Source organism: Haematobia irritans, chromosome 1 (genome assembly GCF_050003625.1).
Source record: "Haematobia irritans isolate KBUSLIRL chromosome 1, ASM5000362v1, whole genome shotgun sequence".
Classification (NCBI taxonomy): Eukaryota; Metazoa; Arthropoda; class Insecta; order Diptera; family Muscidae; genus Haematobia; species Haematobia irritans.
Window position 1 is genome coordinate 33502085 of NC_134397.1, and position 19894 is coordinate 33521978.

At 31.3% G+C, this 19894-nt stretch overlaps 1 protein-coding gene and 1 long non-coding RNA gene across 3 annotated transcripts in view; one reads left to right on the forward strand and one right to left on the reverse strand.

The window, feature by feature from the left end:
* Window positions 1-145: 145 nt before the first annotated feature.
* On the reverse strand, window positions 146-2125 carry LOC142220550 (uncharacterized). Of its 2 annotated transcripts, XR_012717888.1 has the most exons (5): window positions 1806-2123; window positions 1153-1572; window positions 995-1091; window positions 620-877; window positions 146-365 (listed from the first exon to the last, which is right to left on the reverse strand). It is a non-coding gene; the product is annotated as an uncharacterized LOC142220550 (long non-coding RNA). The 2 variants fall into 2 exon arrangements; XR_012717887.1 differs by having other exon boundaries at window positions 620-1091; window positions 1806-2125.
* Window positions 2126-8048: 5923 nt separating this feature from the next.
* Window positions 8049-19894, forward strand: part of LOC142220544 (inhibitor of nuclear factor kappa-B kinase subunit beta-like) — a 41183-nt gene continuing 29337 nt past the window's right edge. The window contains exon 1 of the mRNA XM_075289731.1: window positions 8049-8406. Coding sequence (XP_075145846.1) covers window positions 8298-8406 — 109 coding nt within the window. The 5' untranslated portion in view covers window positions 8049-8297. The remainder of the gene's footprint in view (window positions 8407-19894) is intronic.

Consider the following 19894-nt stretch of genomic DNA (forward strand, 5'->3'; position numbering starts at 1 on the left):
CTGCTTATCTCAGGGCTACAACTCCGCATATGTACTCATTTGATAATAACCTAAATGCATCTCAAAATTCTGATAGCTTACATTTTACAAATATGGAGCAGATCGGGAATATAATACAACGCATAAATAATAAAAAGTCGACTGGTATTGATGAAATCTCAAACTTTATTATTAAAAAATTTCCCAGTACGACATTAAAAATACTTACATTTATATTTAATCACTGTATAAATAATGGATATTTTCCCTCAGTGTGGAAAATTGCAAAAATATTGCCGATCAAGAAAAAATCAGATAGCGCTGAACCAGCAGACTTCCGGCCAATCTCTCTCTTATCTAATATTGGAAAACTTTTTGAACATGTACTAAAAGAGAAAATTACAAATGATTACATAATTGATCCAATATCAAATTTCCAATTTGGCTTCAGAAAAAACCATTCCACCCAGCATGCACTTTTAAAATTCCATAATGATATCATTTCAAACCTCAATAGCAAAAAATGTACTGTTGCCATTGCACTTGACATTCAGAAAGCGTTCGACACAGTATGTCACATGGGAATTTTGTATAAACTTGCTGGACTGGATACTGATCCATTCATTGTGAAAATTCTTACCAGCTATTTCACGAACCGGAAATTCTTTGTAAATATTCAAGGTACATCCTCCAGTCTAGGCGAGGCAAACAGCGGGGTACCTCAAGGAAGCGTACTGGCTCCATATCTTTTCAACATCTTCCTGAATGATTTTCCGCACACTCATGCTGAATCACAGGCGATTCTTTATGCTGATGATTGTTTGATTTATGCCCACAGCTCCTCTCCGGCGGATGCATTGGATAAAGCATTTGACCATCTCAAACTCATCAATGAATACTACGAAAAATGGGGTATAACAATTAATGCATCAAAATCTGAAGCGATATGCATAAGAAATGCATCTGGTAAATGTCCCAGGTTTGTAGTCCCGGAAAGCAAAACACTCAAACTCACGCTAAATGGCATCGAAATTCCCTTCGAGACCGAAATAAAATATCTGGGAGTCACATTCGACAACTTGCTAAAGTTTAACACACATGCACGAGCAACACTGAAAAAGACAAAGCGTGTACTAGGATCATTCTCCTACATTCTGGGAAACAAATACTTACCTCAAAAAACAAAACTCCTACTTTATAAAGTAGCCATAAGACCAATCTTGATATACGGATTTCCAATCTGGTTCACTATCTCCCCGACAGTGGCTAATGAATTGGAGATCCTCGAACGGAAAGTCTTGAGAAAATGTGTCAACAAGCATTATCAAAGCCGCGAAAAAAAATTCTCGAATTCCCATATTTATGAAATATCTGGAATTCAACCTCTATGCAGATACGCATTCAACCTCCAGCGAACATTTATTGAGAGGCTTGCTACTCACGAAAATGAACTGTTGAGCACAATTTATAACATTGAAGAATACTCTAACTGGTCTGATTCTAAATATCTATCATCCGTTGCCATCATCAATGAAAACCTGGACAATGAATCAGCCAATCACACTTTGCCGCAGTTTTTCCAGCAAACAACACCTGGAACGCATAGAGGATAGTTAATAATTATGTTAATTTCTTTTTACTATAAACTAGTCATAGAAAGAAACATGCTCATATATATTTTATTTAGATCATTAGATCTATAAAAAAAAAACAAAAACAAAAACATGAATCGCCAAAATTCACTTACTTACCTTTAACACAAACGTACCTACATTATGCTTATGCATATTCGATTTAATCTGTGATATTAATGTATAATTACTTACCTTTTCTATAAATGTTACTGTATTAGCGTTCGTAGCTAACACACAAATTGTTATCTCGTTTTAAGTGTTTTGTAGTTGTAGATTATTTATTATAAACGCAGACATTCATGCTCTGCAAGCAACAGTAAAGGTCTAGAGCAAGCCTTATTTTCATTCATCCAATGTGCAATATACGCACAATCGATATATTTACTATGAAGCAAGTTGCTGTATTACATTAAAAACCGTGTATTAGAACAAGACAAATATAGTTCTAAGTTTACTATAACTTATCGATAAGTCCACATCAACAATGTAATCGAAATGAATAAGTCTCAAATAAAAAATATACTATACTATACTAATGCAAGATTTCACTTCTTTTCTGTGATTGTTTTTAAACAGCTGATGACAGTGTTGCATATTTTTTGAGTTGTCCTGCATAAACGAGTACTCTGTTTTCTTTTACAGCCTGTTTCTGTATGTCGAACGAGCTCAATCGATCGACTGAAATTGACACAAACAGCTGAATTTATAACCAGAAATCAGCTGTTTCTATGCATTCCAGTCGATCGATAGAGCTCGATCGACATACAGAAACAAGCTGTTAGTCCTTAACGGCTTAGCATATCCAGTGCTAAAAGAAAACAGCCCTAGTATTGAGTTTAATTGACGACATCATCCATACAAAAATTCTGATTCGACCATCAAAAGCTTCATAAACTCAACGATATTGCCGTAGAATTTGATTTTTATGAAGGTGGTATTGATCCTTTTAATCAATATAGTTATTTATGGTATTTTTTTATAAAGTTTAGCGACGAGTAGAATTTCTGAACTCGAAAAAGATGGCATTAAAAACGTTAATATTAAATTCACAAAAGCACTCATAACTGAAATAAGAAATAGACTCCCTGCAAATATTAATATTTCCAAATTTAATGTCGAAACATTTGTTTTCTCCTCCGAAAAACATATTTTGAAATATAAGATACATTTTTGGAAGTTTTTTAATAGTAGTAGTAGTTTTTATACCCTGCGCCACACTGTGGAACAGGGTATTATAAGTTAGTGCATATGTTTGTAACTCCCAGAAGGAGACGAGATAGACACATGGTGTCTTTGGCAATAATGTTCAGGGTGGGTCCCTGAGTCGATATAACTCCCATATATATCTTTCGCCCGATATGCACTAATATGGACCCAGCGCCAGAGTTTTATACCGATTTGCTTGAAATTTTGTACAAACTTAACACTTAGTCGTATAGTCAAGTGTGCAAATTGAATTTGATTGAATTTGATTGAAATCGGTTCAAATTTAGATATTGCTCCTATATATATATGTTTTTCTGATTTCGACAAAAATGGTCAAAATACCAACATTTTCCCTGTAAAATTGCCACTGCTTAGTCGAAAAGTTGTAAAAATGACTCTAATTTTCCTAAACTTCTAATACATATATATCATAAATAAGGTTTTGCGAAGTTTCCTTAAAATTGCTTCAGATTTAAATGTTTCCCATATATTTTTACTAACATTGTGTTCCACCCTAGTGCATTAGCCGACTTAAATTTTGAGTCTATAGATTTTGTAGAAGTCTATCAAATTCTGTCCAAATCGAGTGATATTTAAATGTATGTATTTGGGACAAACCTTTATAAAGGGTGATTCTTTTGAGGTTAGGATTTTCATGCATTAGTATTTGACAGATCACGTGGGATTTCAGACATGGTGTCAAAGAGAAAGATGCTCAGTATGCTTTGACATTTCATCATGAATAGACTTACGATCTGCCACAACGTCGAATTTTCAGTGAATGGGCCCTAGAAAAGTTGGCAGAAAATCCGCTTTTTTATCGACAAATTTTGTTCAGCGATGAGGCTCATTTCTGGTTGAATGGCTACGTAAATAAGCAAAATTGCCGCATTTGGAGTGAAGAGCAACCAGAAGCCGTTCAAGAACTGCCCATGCATCCCGAAAAATGCACTGTTTGGTGTGGTTTGTACGCTGGTGGAATCATTGGACCGTATTTTTTCAAAGATGCTGTTGGACGCAACGTTACGGTGAATGGCGATCGCTATCGTTCGATGCTAACAAACTTTTTGTTGCCAAAAATGGAAGAACTGAACTTGGTTGACATGTGGTTTCAACAAGATGGCGCTACATGCCACACAGCTCGCGATTCTATGGCCATTTTGAGGGAAAACTTCGGAGAACAATTCATCTCAAGAAATGGACCGGTAAGTTGGCCACCAAGATCATGCGATTTGACGCCTTTAGACTATTTTTTGTGGGGCTACGTCAAGTCTAAAGTCTACAGAAATAAGCCAGCAACTATTCCAGCTTTGGAAGACAACATTTCCGAAGAAATTCGGGCTATTCCGGCCGAAATGCTCGAAAAAGTTGCCCAAAATTGGACTTTCCGAATGGACCACCTAAGACGCAGCCGCGGTCAACATTTAAATGAAATTATCTTCAAAAAGTAAATGTCATGGACCAATCTAACGTTTCAAATAAAGAACCGATGAGATTTTGCAAATTTTATGCGTTTTTTTTTTTTTAAAAAGTTATCAAGCTCTTAACAAATCACCCTTTATATAGCCCCCAACACATTTGACGGATGTGATAGGGTATCGAAAATTTAGACCTACAAAGTGGTGCAGGGTATAATATAGTCGGCCCCGCCCGACTTTAGACTTTCCTTACTTGTTTTAGTAGTAGTAGTAATTTTAGCTGGTTGTAGAGTAGGAATAGTTTTTGTGGCGGGAACTGGTATGTTAGAATTTATAATATATTTTTGGTACGTTTTGCCCTTCGGAAGTTGGCATCACTGGTTCTCAGTATCCCCAATAAACACAAGTATTGGAGAAATGCTTATATTCAACACGCTTTCAAACATTTTTTCAAAGAATTACCTTAAAATTCAATTTGAGAAATTGTTGAGAAAATCGCGTTCTCAACAAAAAACAGACATTACCCTCAACAGTAGAATTCAACACGTTAGCAACAATTTCTCAACATAGTAGCAACAACTTTTCAAACTAAATTTAATTTTAATGCTTCAAACCCATTGGAACATTTGTTGAAGGCAAGCAATATGCAAGGCCATTTGAACTAATGTTGAGGATGGGATTCACTATCAAATTGATATGGCGTTACCTACGAAAAATGTTCATCGTTGTGTTTGTTGGGAAATAACGGCGTGATATAAAAAAGGTATAAAATATGGCCAGTGATGGAATTTTTGTTGGTAAAATAATAATTACAATAAATAATACATAATAAAAAATTAGCAAAAACTAACAGGGATAAAATTTGATTACGAGATTACACACACTGCACGAGAAATTATACATTTATTGACTTCATACAACATAAGAAAAATATTTGAATTAAACAACAATAAATACATCTTAGACTGCCAACAATGAATTTAACAACCCTGCCAATTTTTGTTTGATTTTGACGACACTACTGAGAATCGAAAACAATCGTATACGACATCAAAAACTCATGGGAAAAGCGCCGTCACTATTGGGAAGTTGTACAATGCCAAGTTACTACGAAAAAGTTTCTCATTAAATCAATTATTAGGTGCCTTTTTAGATCAATTTAGAACAACGCCAATAAGAGCCCCTTCAAACTATCAGAAAAAGTGCATTTTAAGGTAGTTGTAAAAGAAGAATTTATTAATTTGATTAAACATTTATAAATTCTTACTTTTATCTCATCACATTTAAATTATCTCTCATCACATTTAACATAACTTTCTTGTTTTACACGTAGCAAGTTACATGTTGCAGCGTCTATCAGCCGTTTGTTTATTCTCGAAGGAGGCAGCGTGTCTGAAAAAAACAATCACTTTATTCCATTTGGAAAGTCGAAAATTGTTCACCATATACCTTTCACAATTTTAAGCGTAATAACTATGTTTTCAGTAATTTATATTCGTTTTTATTTAAATAATTTATAATAAGCTAGTTGCACTTGGCGTTTCACAAAATATAAAATGGCTCTTCTAACAATAGTGATGGCAAAATACTTTCATGTACATTTTGTACTTTTTGATATGCTTCCTCCATTACAGTTGGTGATTGCTGTAGTGACATTTATGAGTCTGTGGTAGCGATGAAGATGAAATGGAACTTTGAAATGCTGGCAGGGATAATTATGGATTGATAGGACTTTTAAAGGGCATATGATGACATCAAATTCGGAGTTTAAAGCTACCCAATGAACACAAACGTTTGAAAAATGCTAAATTTCAACAATTTTTCAAATATTTTTTCAAAGGATTAGGGTAATATTCAAGTTGAGAAATTGTTGAGAAAATCGCGTTCTCAACAAAAAACAGACATTACCCTCAACAGTGAAATTCAACACATTAGCAATAATATCTCAAGTGTTATCCTCAAATTGAAATGCATCGCTACTCAATAATTTGTCAAACAATTTTCGATGCGAGTCAAATTCAAAATTAACATCGTTGCAAATACTTTTCAACCTAAATTTGTATGAATGATATCCCCACTTCAAATTGAAATTCAAAGCCAAAATTCTATGAATTTTGTATAATTTATTTATTTTCATCAAAATAAAATATATAATAATACACTACACTACATAATACACTACAATACCAATTGATAAATAATAATCTTATTAAACATATCAAAACAGCATTAAAATTTATTAGCATGCGGGCAATTTGAAATTAGGAACGTACTGGACCGCGTGTTAGAATTGATTTCCAGCAGAAGGAATTCACAAAATATCCATTTTAAACTGATAATAGCATATGAATTAAACTGACGATGTGATGCACATTTTCATCCAGAAGTTGTTGATTTCAACAATTTATTGTTTTTAACAATTTTAATTGGTTGCACTTGGAAACTGGAAACTTTTTCTTGTCGATAAGCCACTCATTTTTCATTGGTCAGCTTCTTAATGTTTGCAAGAATGTAGCATCCAAAGATTTTAGTTTTCTGCAAAGAGATTTAAATTTAGTGACTTCTCTAAAGTGTTGATTTAATGTTTCATATTGACGTACCAATTATTATAAACTATTTGAATCAGTTCCAGTTAATTGTCCACCATTTATTCATCAGTCAGCGTTTTAATGTTTTCAAAAATGTAGAATCCATAATTTTAGTTTTCTGCAAAGAGATATACATTTAGTGACCTCCTTAAAGTTTTATTTCATTTATTATTTTCACTTACCTATTTTTATAAACTATTTGGTTATTTGTCTAAAATTTTCCATTTTTTATTTCTTGCAATTGACCACGAACTTCGTTGCACAAATAAGTATTGAAAACCACATGGTTTTTTCGTTGCATTTTTGGGTAGTGTTTTGTCAAAGTTTTCTCATATTATCTTCAACACCTTTTCAAAGATTTCGTCAACATTTTGGCAAATTGGAAGTAATTCGCAAACAATTTGAGAATGTATTGAGGATGAGCTATTTCAAGTCAAGTTGAATTTATGTTGAAAATTATATTTACCCTCAAACTGAAAAGTTGTTGCGCTCATCCTGTGTTTATTGGGTAGGAATTGGTTTATATCGGGTCTGCATATATTTTTTAAGGACCGAATTGGGCCAATTTTTGCATGGTTGTTAGGGAGCGGTGAAAATCCTTCAAGAGGCCCTGGAAGCCAAATCTGCGAATCGGTTTATATGGGGGCTATTAAAAATATTAATGCATCCAAATTTTTATCAGATAAACACGATCTTTTCATGTTGTCGACGGATCCTTTATCATTGTCTTTTATTTTATATGGCACGAATTCCATTGTTCGAAGAAGGACCTTATCGTTTACTTTTTTTTATGAAATTGTGCTTTTTATAGTAAACCTCATGTTCAATAAATTCCTACTCAAAGTGTATCATATATGTTTATTAACTCAATTTGTCGGGAATGAAATCAAGGGGCCATTTGCACTGAAGGTGTATCATATATGTTTATTAAATCAATTTGTCGGGTTTGAAATCAAGGGGCCATTTGCACTGAATGAAGACTCCAATTTATTAATTAATAATTCCAAAAAAAAACACAAAAATAACCGATTGCAATTAGTTCCCGAAAAATCCTAGGATTCGTGATTAATCCCCTCCCGAAAATCCCTGGATTTTGGAACGGGATTTATCCCAATCCTACTACTAAGGAGATTCCTACATTGACATCCCTATCTATACGTGAAACATATACAATACGTTTGGCAATAATTGATGACTATAAATCAGCTGACATTGGCGATTGGCCTCCAAGAAAGAATCCTCTCTGTTGTTTTGTTAAAACGTCGAAGAAAATCTTGGAATTCAGATCGATTTGCGGAAAAACGAAATTTCGTATGAATTTTTGAATATATCACTTCGGAAAGCTGGTCGCGATTTTCGTACTTTGTGTGGGAATGTTAGTTTAAATTTAGAGACCTATATAAAAATCACAAACAAAAATAGTGTAAAAGAAAACATAAAAAGCAAAACAAAATAATAAAAAAATAATAATAATGCAACAATTTCGTTCATATTCTGATTGGGAGATGGTCGAAGCACTTGGGGAAGGTGCTTTCGGCCAGGTCCACAGATGGCGACATACCATAACTCGCCAAGAAATGGGTAAGATTCCGATCATTCGCCATTTTTTATGAATATATAGGTAATAACACCTATAGCAGCTGGCGCGCAACAAGTGATTTTATTGCACTGTCTATATAGAATTCCAGGAATTGCATTATTCGATACACATCACCCCTGTACCCCCTCTATTAACGTTTTGTGTTGTTGCTGTTTTAGACAGAAAGAGATTTGTTTGTGTTGAATTATACCCACCACCATAGGATGGGGGGTATATTAACTATGTCATTGCGTTTGTAACACATCGAATTATTGGTCGAAGACCCTATAAAGTATATATATTCTGGGTCGTGGTGAAATTCTATGTCGATCTAGCTGTGTCAATAAAAACTAAATCCGTTACAATTTCAGGCAAATCCGATAAAAACTACGGTTTATATAAGCCCAAGGAGTTAAATCGGGAATTCAATCTATATGGATGCTATGCCAAAAACATGCACCGATACACAAGATTCAGCACACCTAACTGTGGTTCTGAAAAACCTACAGAATCTAGACCCAAATCGGAGGGCGGTTTTATATGGGGGATATATCAATATCTGTACCGATACACAATTTATTCGGAATACCTATTTATGGTCCCCAAAAAACTATAGATTTTACATTTCGAGCAAATTGGATAAAAACTGCGGTTTCTAGACGCTCAAGAAGTAAAATCGGGTGATCGGGCTATATGGGGGCTATAGAGAATCATAGACCTATACACACCAATTCCGGAATTTTTGGCAAATTTTATGAAAGGTTCGGGACACTTCCTGGAGACGAAATTCCGGGACAATCCACGCGAATACCGGCCATCTGGCAAGCCTAACTAAGATCCCAGAGATAATTCGATTTAGATATGTCCATTTGTTCATTTACATTGCTTTTGGATTAGGAACCATGAATATTTGTTTTTATAGATATCGGATGAAATAAAAATACAATTGTATAATCGTATTTAATTGAAATGATCCAAGGATATTGCCCTCTCTGTGTCTGACACGAAATAAACCACCCAAAGTATATCAATCTTGGCGGTAATACAATTACAATGAAAATTTTAACAAAGTTAGAAATAAAGGTTTTGACAAGATTTTCTATATAAATAAAATGTTGGCAAAATTTTCTATAGAAATAAAATGTTGACAAAATGTTTTCTATAGAAATAAAATTTTGACAAAATGTTTTCTATAGAAATAAAATTTTGACACAATGTTTTCTATAGAAATAAAATTTTCACAAAATGTTTCCTATAGAAATAAAATTTTGACAAAATGTTTTCTATAGAAATAAAATTTTGACAAAATGTTTCCTATAGAAAAAATTTTGAAAAAACGTTTTCTATAGAAATAAAATTTTGACAAAATGTTTTCTATAGAAATAAAATTTTTACAAAATGTTTTCTATAGAAATAAAATTTTCACAAAATGTTTCCTATAGAAATAAAATTTTGACAAAATTTCCTACAAAAATAAAATTTTGACATAATTTTCTATAGAAATAAAATTTTGACAAAATTTTCTATTAAGCATTGAACAAAACCAACAATAACAAAACAAAACGAATGGAAAATTTTCTATAGAAATAACATTTTGATAATTTTTTTTTATAGACATACAATTTTGACAAAAGTGTCTATTGAAATCGGATAGACTTTTTTATTTTCTGAGTAGATCTGGCGAAGACCATCCATCTGTCAGTTCATCTATAAAATCATTTGGGTTCGATTTTTGCTTCGACCGAACACCAAAAAAGTTTTTCAGCGGTGGATTATCCCACCTCAGTAATGCTGGTGACATTTCTGAGGGTTTTAAAAGCTTCTCTAAGTTGTTTCACTGCAATGTGGAATGCCGTTCGGACTCGGCTATAAAAAGGAGGTCCCTTGTCATTGAGCATAACATGGAATCGGGCAGCACTCAGTGATAAGAGAGAAGTTCACCAAAGTGGTATCACAATGGACTGAATAGTCTAAGTGAGCCTGATACATCAGGCTGCCACCTAACCTAACCTACGGCTGATATTTTGGACCTGATACTTATATGCCCTCTAACAAAATCGGCCCATAATTATTTAGAGACCTCCGGATTCTCTGGAAGAAGCAAATTTCATCCGATTCGACATGAGGTTAGAGGGCATATCATGGTACATGATATGTCCTCTAACTACCATACAAAATTTGGTCAAATTGATCCAAATAAATATATACAGCCCCCTATATAAACCGATCCCCAGAGTTGACTTCAGGATCCTGTGGAAGGAGCAAATTTCATCTGGTTCGTGATGTCAGTATATGCTTGTAAATAATCATGCAAAAAGTTGATCCATAATTTTGGATCAATAATTTTTTATGGACCAATATAAACCGACTCCCAAGATTTTACTTCTGGAACCTCATGGAGGAACACACTTTGTCCGGTCGCATTGAATCACGATGCGAAAGTTGGTTCATATCGGTTCAAAAGTATAGATACTTCTACAAAAATCGATCAAGAATATAAAGTGGTATTTAATAATCTTCCTTCTTTTATTTTACAAAGACGCCATATCGATTAGGATGCAATTTTGTAGCCAATTTTAACAAGGCTTAAGAAGCCTTGCCATCGTCAATGACAAGCGATTTCCTTTTCATAGCCGAGTCCGAACCGCATTTAACATTAGGGTGAAACCACTTAGAGAAGTTATGAAATGCAACAGCTTGCAACTCCTTTTTGATAGACTCAAGGCAATAGTCATATCAAGCAAAAGTTAATCAGTAAAACTATATTTCCATCCAAAGAAATAAAGTCTTTAAATTAGCAACACATCGCTGTACTGTCTTTACAATCATTTATTATTGGTTACGTGATAACAAAAAGTAAGGTCTTTGTCAAACAAAGAGATACATTTTAACACTCCATTTGTACTTAAGTTTGTATTCTTAAAAAACCGCAATGCTATTTGTAACTGCATTTTTCATAAAATAATAAAACAAATAGATAACAAATTCACAGAAAAAGCCGGTCGGTCCTCAGTGACTGAATTTAATATAGTTATCGAAATCTATTGAATTGTTTGCCCCAACATCAAATTTTTTCCGAAACCATTTCGCTATCGGTGGTCTTATCAAAGTACTACTAGCACTATTCCGAAGCCGGTGAAAAAGGAAATAAAAAAAAAACAATAACTTATTGTTCGTTTATACTTATAAGTTTCTAGATTTGTGTATTCACGTTTATTTAAATTCATCTTAGCATCTCTAATACATGCAAATATTGCTTGCATCGCAAAACAAAAATAAGAACTGTACGTTAAACTTAAATCGAATGAATCATTTTCCCTCCAACAATGTTTTATTGAAAGATTATTATCACTCTCTCGCATCGGAGAAGTCTACTCGGACGCTATAGAATTTACATGTAAGATTTTTTTTTTATAAATATTCAACCCATGTCATACGCTAATAGTCTGAAATGTGGGTATTTTTTAATTATTGATATGATCCAAAAGCATTTTTTATATGAATGGGGACTCCCTTTGGTTTGCCGGATACAAAGCACCTATTTTTAGAATAAGTTTTCTCAATCAAAAACAAACAAAAAACGTATACGACACGCAATTTTGAGAACATTTTTCTTATATGTACATATTTATTTATATATACATAAGTATGTAGACCATTGTTTGAAAAGGAAAAAAGTACAACAATACAAAATGTTTATAAATTCAAAATTTTCACAAATTAGATTGTGTGGAAATTCCTATAAAGAAATTGCACAATGCTTTTTCTGCACACAAAAAAAAGTCGACAAATTCTAAGGCCATTTCATTTTAATTTTAGTAAACAAAAGTTATATACACTGATAGAAAAAAAGTCTGCTAAAAACAGCAGCAAAATTTTATTTCTATAGAAAATTTTGTCAAAATTTTATTTCTATAGAAAATTTTGTCAAAATTTTATTTCTATAGAAAATTTTGTCAAAATTTTATTTCTATAGAAAATATTGTCAAAATTTTATTTCTATAGAAAATTTTGTCAAAATTTAATTTTTATAGAAAATTTTGTCAAAATTTTATTTCTATAGAAAATTTTATCAAAATTTTATTTCTATAGAAAATTTTGTCAAAATTTTATTTCTATAAAAATGTTGTCAAAATTTTATTTCTATAGAAAATTTTGTCAACATTTTATTTCTATTGAACATTTTATTTTATTTTTTTCCTCTGTTGGTTAAGCTACACCTGTAGTTTAGTCAATGCATGGTTTTTAAGCTGAAATCAAAAAACAACAACAATGAAAAAAAAAATACCCAACAGTAACAAAACAAAATTTTATTTCTATAGAAAATTTTGTCAAAATTTTATTTCTATAGAAATTTTTGTCAAAATTTTATTTCTATAGAAAATTTTGTCAAAATTTTATTTCTATTGAACATTTTATTTTATTTTTTTTCCTCTGTTGGTTAAGCTACACCTGTAGTTTAGTCAATGCATGGTTTTTATGCTGAAATCAAAAAACAACAACAATGAAAAAAAAAATAACCAACAGTAACAAAACAAAATTTTATTTCTGTAGAAAATTTTGTCAAAATTTTATTTCTGTAGAAAATTTTGTCAAAATTTTATTTCTATAGAAAATTTTGTCAAAATTTTATTTCTATTGAACATTTTATTTTATTTTTTTTTTCCTCTGTTGGTTAAGTCAATGCATGGTTTTTATGCTGAAATCAAAAAACAACAACAATGAAAAAAAATAACCAACAGTAACAAAACAAAATTTTATTTCTGTAGAAAATTTTGTCAAAATTTTATTTCTGTAGAAAGTTTTGTCAAAATTTTATTTCTTTAGAAAATTTTGTCAAAATTTTATTTCTTTAGAAAATGTTGTCAAAATTTTATTTCTATAGAAATATTTGTCAAAATTTTATTTCTATAGAAAATTTCTTCAAAATTTTATTTCTATAGAAAATTTCTTCAAAATTTTATTTCTACAGAAAATTTTGTCAAAATTTCATTCCTAAAGAAAATTTTGTCAAAATTTTATTTCTATAGAAAGTTTTGTCAAAATTTTATTTCTATAGAAAATGTTGTAAAAATTTTATTTCTATAGAAAATTTTGTCAAAATTTTATTTCTATAGAAAATTTTGTAAATTTGTTGAGGGTAATTCACTAAACCCAAAGTGAACTACACTTGAACCTCCCGTAGTTCACTTTGGGTTTAGTGAATTACGCGAATTTATTCAGATAATCGGTTGATAGTTTTTCTGCAAGTAAAGGATGCTGATGAGGAATGTGGTAATTCCGAAACAGCTGTCCATCCAACCGTCTTGCAGGCTATAGGACTTTTCCCAAATAAATTTTATTTCTATAGAAAATTTTTTCAAAATTTTATTTCTATACAAAATTTTATTTCTATGTAAAAATTTTTCAAAAATTTATTTGTATAGAAAATTTTATCAAAATTTTATTTCTATAGAAAATTTGTTAAGTATTTGCAAAAATTTACCAAAACATCAAGAATTCTACCAATCTAACATACCAAACAGTAAAAAATCTACAATTTTGGTAGAATTCTACCAACAGTGGTTTCTATACTCAAAAAAAGTTTACTTGGATCCAAAGATTTTGACCTTCCCTTAAGGATTTTGGTATTGATTCCGAGCCAAAGATGTGGCTTCTTTAAAATAAATACATTTTTTAGCGACCTATCTGGCTTTGAATCTAGGATCAATAAAATTAAAATTAGGATACAGATCTCATTTATCAAATTTTCATTCTCTTTTCGAGGTTTATTTATAAAGGTGCTCACGTACAAATAAATGCCAGTTTAAAAATCCAAATTATGACGGATACCTCAAAGTAAAAAATGTTTTTTTAATTCCAAAAAAAAATTTAAACCAAAGACGCTAAATCCTCAAAATAAGTCTTAGCCTATATTTGAAGCGTTTTTATCTTAAATCTAAAGTTTCACAATTTCAGTTAATTTAAGGACAATTTCTTTAAATCAAAAATGTGTTTCTTTACTTTAAGATTGAGAATGAATTCTCAAAATTTGCAATATAATTTTTGGCCATTTTTCGCACGACATAGTTCATTTTTCCCATAACATAGTTTACTTTTTTATTGTGTAAAATTAGGTTTTAAAATGTTAACGCAAAGTTTTGTTCCAGCCTAAAATATCCTTAAAACCTTTAAATTCCCTAATTTAAGTTAGGTTAGGTTTAATTGGTAAGATTTTTCCTTTATTTTTAGTTCATTTTTGCTTTTAGAGAAGGATGCATTTCATAAATGGTAGTTAAAAATCCACAAGTGTCAGAAAATTTTCTTTAATTTAATTAATCTAAAAATTTGGAATACCATTTAGTTTAATTTTCGCACGAGCTAGTTATTTTTTCCCCCATAACATAGTTTACTTTTTTGCAGACGTTTTGCTATTTTAGCAAATTTTTCTCCTTATATTATGTTTCATCCTAATCATATCGTTTTCAAGGCCCCAAATAGTTAATTCCAGTTTCTAAACATTTGTTTGCTTGCAGCCAAATATCTTAAATATAAGTGAGTTGGTATACAAAAAAAAAAAAAACACATTTATTTATATACAAAATATGTAAGCCGATAAGCAATCATGATTCATGAATATTTACTCATCAACCCACACCGTGGTGCAATGGTTAGCATGCCCGCTTTGCATACACAAGGTCGTGGGTTCGATTCCTGCTTCGATAGAACACCAAAAAGTTTTTCAGCGGTGGATTAACCCACCTCAGTAATGCTGGTGTCATTTCTGAGGGTTTCTCTAAGTGGTTTCACTGCAATGTGTAACGCCGTTCGGACTTGGCTATAAAAAGGAGGTCCCTTGTCATTGAGCTTAACATGGAATCGGGCAGCACTCAGAGAGAAGATCACCAATGTGGTATCACAATGGACTGAATAGTCTAAGTGAGCCTGATACATCGGGCTGCCACCTAGCCTAACCCACACTTTTATTTGTTGCAATTAAACTTGCAGTTTTACATATCTTGACATGTTTTCGTTATCTATTTCCATCGCCATCTTTATCTCTTTCCTCTATTTTCTCTTGCTCTCTCCGATGTTTCTATGTTTCTACGAAATTTCTAAAATAATATCTATTTGCATCCAAAGACATTATATTTAAAAATATGTAATGTCCCAATCATTAACATATATGTCCCAAACAAATTAGACTAGTTTATGAATATTATATGCTTGCACTTTGAGTTCCGAACATATAATGTTTTCACCGAAACATACGAAATACAGTTTTTTTGTCCTTGTGTTTATGCCTAAATAGAAATGTCATTCGGATCGACAAAAATATGCGCAATTCAAAAATAATGCAATAATATCATCGTGAATATATACATATATTTTTTTAAATAAACTTAGATGCAAATGTTATTGTTGGCTTGGAAGCAATACAATAAGCTGTGTGAACTATGTTAAATAATCACTAATTCTAACAATTCTCAAACTTAGTTCAATTTGTATTGCTCCTAATGCCTACACACAAAAAATTTTTTTTCTGATTCAATCACCAAATTAATTGATCCAATTAATTTTTTAATTGAAATGTCTTCAATCACGAAAATGATAGTATCAATCACAGTTTTAATTGGGCATAGAAAAAATTCTTGATTAAAAAATTAATTGATTTTTTAGTAAATTTCAATTAATTTTTTAATTGATTCAATTAAAAATTTAATTGATGTTGATTGCAAAACTCAATTAATTTATTTTAAAAAAGGTAACTATTTTTAATTACTTTCTGAATTGGCTTAGAGTTTTATTTGGATTAACAAATGATTGTTTGAAATACATTTTTAATTAAAAAAAAAATCAGCACTTTTTTAACTGAATTAGTCTTCCGAATTTGATTAAAAAGTTAATTGTATCAATTAATTTTTTAATTAAAATTTTTAAAATTTTCAATCATTGACTTAATTAACTTAATGTTTCTATCATGATTAAAAAGTTAATTGTATCAATTAATTTATTAATTAAAAAAATTTTCAACTTCAATTAACTTTTTAATTGGAAATATTTTGGTGATATTTTTTTCTGTGTAGAAGATGTTTGTTTATTTACATTTATATTCTTGGAATTTAGCCAGTAATTTAGAGAATGGCCGGAGTGTATAGCAAAGAAAATGTATACACACACAATTTTGCTAATAAACGTAAGAACTGAATTTCAAACGTTATCAATAAAATATTCCTGTTGTGGTTTATTAAAATTTAAATCGACACGTGCGGCGATAGATGAGAGCAAAAAACGTTTGTTGTTGAAACAATGTAATAGCTAATTGCATATTACTCGACTTATGTTGCTATATACACTCAAAGAAATTTGTTAATAATCTGTTTAAACAACAAAATGCCTGTTGAAAAAGGGAAAGCAGTCACTGAAATCGCAAAAAAAAATATTAGAAGTATGTCTTGTATTTGCTAAAAGAAAAAAATGTTTGCTGATCGCTTTTAGGAGCCTTTAAAAATTTTAAAGGTCAAGAGTATAGAAAATTATTGTTTGTTCTTGAAAATACCTCAAAACTAAATATTTTTGGAATAGTTCTTTGTTAGATCATGAAATACGAAAATGTAACAGAAGACTTTGACCGTTGTTTTTAGCTGACTTTTTTCTATGAGGGTATGAAACCGCATCCATTGGATATGGCGAATAAACTATAATTTTATTACTTTACCATTATAGATTTATTATTGACGGTTGAACACAGTGAAACAAAAGAGAAAATAACTTTAAATAAATTTCATTAAAAAGCATATAGCATTAGATGCTAATATTTTTTTTTTTAATTTATTATAATTTATAAATATGTATACACTGAAAAAACTGTGAAACTGTGTTTTTCAGGAAAGAACATTTTAGTTAATCTTAGAAAAAAAATAGATTAATTTTAGAAAATTTTAACTAAAGTGTATTAGAAAGGTAGATGTCGATTTTACAAAAATAAGTAAATAACTTTCAAATTCAAGAATTTAGTGGACAAAATTATTATTTTTCACTTATTACTTATTATATTATATTTAAAAGTTTGTAGTTTGAAGGAAAAAATTGGAGTTCAAAATTGCTAAAATGTCTTTAGTGCCATATAAAGTTTAAGATGGGCGCAATATTGGTAAAATTTACAAATTTAAAAAATAAAAATTCTAAACTATTTTGCGGGAGACACGAATTTAACAGGCTGATAAGTCCCCGGTCTAACAAAGAAAAATACATTTTTTTTGTCAAAATTCGTGTTTATTATTCAAGAGCGATACAACGATTATAACGACCTTCCAATTTTTTGATACTATTTTGGTAGTACTCCTTCGGTTTTGCCTCAAAATAGGCCTCAGTTTCGGCGATCACCTCTTCATTGCAGCCAAATTTTTTCCCTGCGAGCATCCTTAACGTTCGGATGAGCACGTACACACAAAAACATTTCACGAAAATTTTTCCAATTAAAATTTTAATTGAGTTTTAAAAAATATTCAATTAAAAATTTAACTGATTTAACAAATTTTTTAATTGAAACAAAAATCAATCACAAAAATAATAGTATCAACTAATTTTTTAATTGGATCAATTAACTTTTTAATTGACCTTCAATTAATTTTTTAATTGATACTATCATTTCTGTGATTGAAGACATTTCAATTAAAAATTAATTGGATCAATTAATTTCGTGATTGAATCAGAAAAAATTTTTTTTGTGTGTAGCAGGGATGGAAAATGCAGTACGAAAGTACTTTTTCAATACTTTTTCATCCCGGTCAGTACCGTAGTACCCCCGCGAATGATTTAGTACCTTTTGTGTAGACATTTTTGAGTCGATATCAGATTTATGGTACAATAGCTTTGACAAAATATTTTAATATTTTGAGAAAGTCTTTATCAACCTTATTTGCTAATAATCTTTTACAAATGTGGCAAAACAGACATGTTCATGTGGGAAGAAAATCTCGATTTTGTAAAAGACAGTATTTTATTGAACTTCAAGAATGTTTTAGTCGAAAAAAGAATGCGATTCTATATTATCGATTTTTTATTTCGGTAGAAAATGTTGTCAAAATTTTATTTCTATATAGAAATATAGAATTTTGTCAAAATTTTATTTCAATTGAAATAAAATTTTCCCTGAATACGGCCTTGCTTTCGGGCGTCCACTGCGTTCACCGTCCTCCGTGCTCATTTCACCACGCTTGAATTTTGCATACCGATCAATTATTGTTGATTTCCCTGGGGCAGAGTCCGGAAACTCATTATCAAGCCAAGTGTTTGTTTCCACCGTATTTTTTCCCCTTCAGAAAACAGTATTTTATCAAAACACGAAATTCTTTTTTTCCATTTTTTACACAATAACAAAAGTTGCTTCACAAAAGGCGCTCTATCTCACGAACTAATTGTCTTACAGACGTCAAATTTTGACACGAATCGTTTGAAGGTTGTTATTATATAAAAATTATATGCATTTATAACTAGCGACGCCATCTATGTGTCAGACCGGGGACTTATCAGCCAACCTGTTAATTCCAAAAAAAATCAAACCAAAGATGCTAAATCCTCAAAATAAATCTTAGCCTGTATTTGAAGCGTCTTTATCTTAAATCTAAAGTTTTAATATTTCAGTTAATTTAAGGGCAATTTCTTTAAATAGAAAATGTGTTTCCTTACTTTAAGGAAAATTAGACTTAGTTCAAAGACATGCGACTTTAACGGAGGGACGCAAATTTACAAAATTTGTGTCCTAAATTTAATGAAAAAAAATTTTGAAGCAAGGTTTATAAACTTTATTTTAATTAAAAATTTCATTATTCTAAAGAAATTTGTCCTCAATATTTTGTAAATTTCGCATCCTAAAATTTAGGTTGCGTAATCTTTAATATCACGTAAATATTTTTTCCAGTGCATGGATCCAGACTAGTTTTCTCTCTGAAGCCGTCCCAGTGGACTTTATTCTACTTTATGAATGTCCGGCGTTGAGAGATTATAAAATCGGAGGGTCGGTCAATGGTGAGAATTATGGGGAGGTGGTATGATCCGAGTGAAATTACGGGTTACCACGATACATCATTCAGCGTCAGGTGACGCTAAAGATATATCTGACGAACTTTCTGTAATCACCCATAATTCCTTTTCGTTCACCATGCAAAATGTGGAGTCAACTATCTGCTCTGCCTAAGTTATGCCTCTGTAGCCATTACCCAGGTGTCCTAACACCAATCGGGGTTTCGCACACAACAACCACTCAATGTTTGGGCCTTAGCCTGGAGCACAATTACAAACCGGCGTTATATACACGTTGCATATCTCTATCTCGGCAGCCCTCAGACATGACCCATACATTCCATGTAGGGGCCACTAGTGTCTGACACAGGCGAGATAAGTCTATACTGCTCGGAACGGTGTAATATCAAAGCCAGGCCTCCACCTCCATTCCTTGTGCGATCATTACATAGCCCATTGTATCCATCACAATGGCGCAAGCTACAG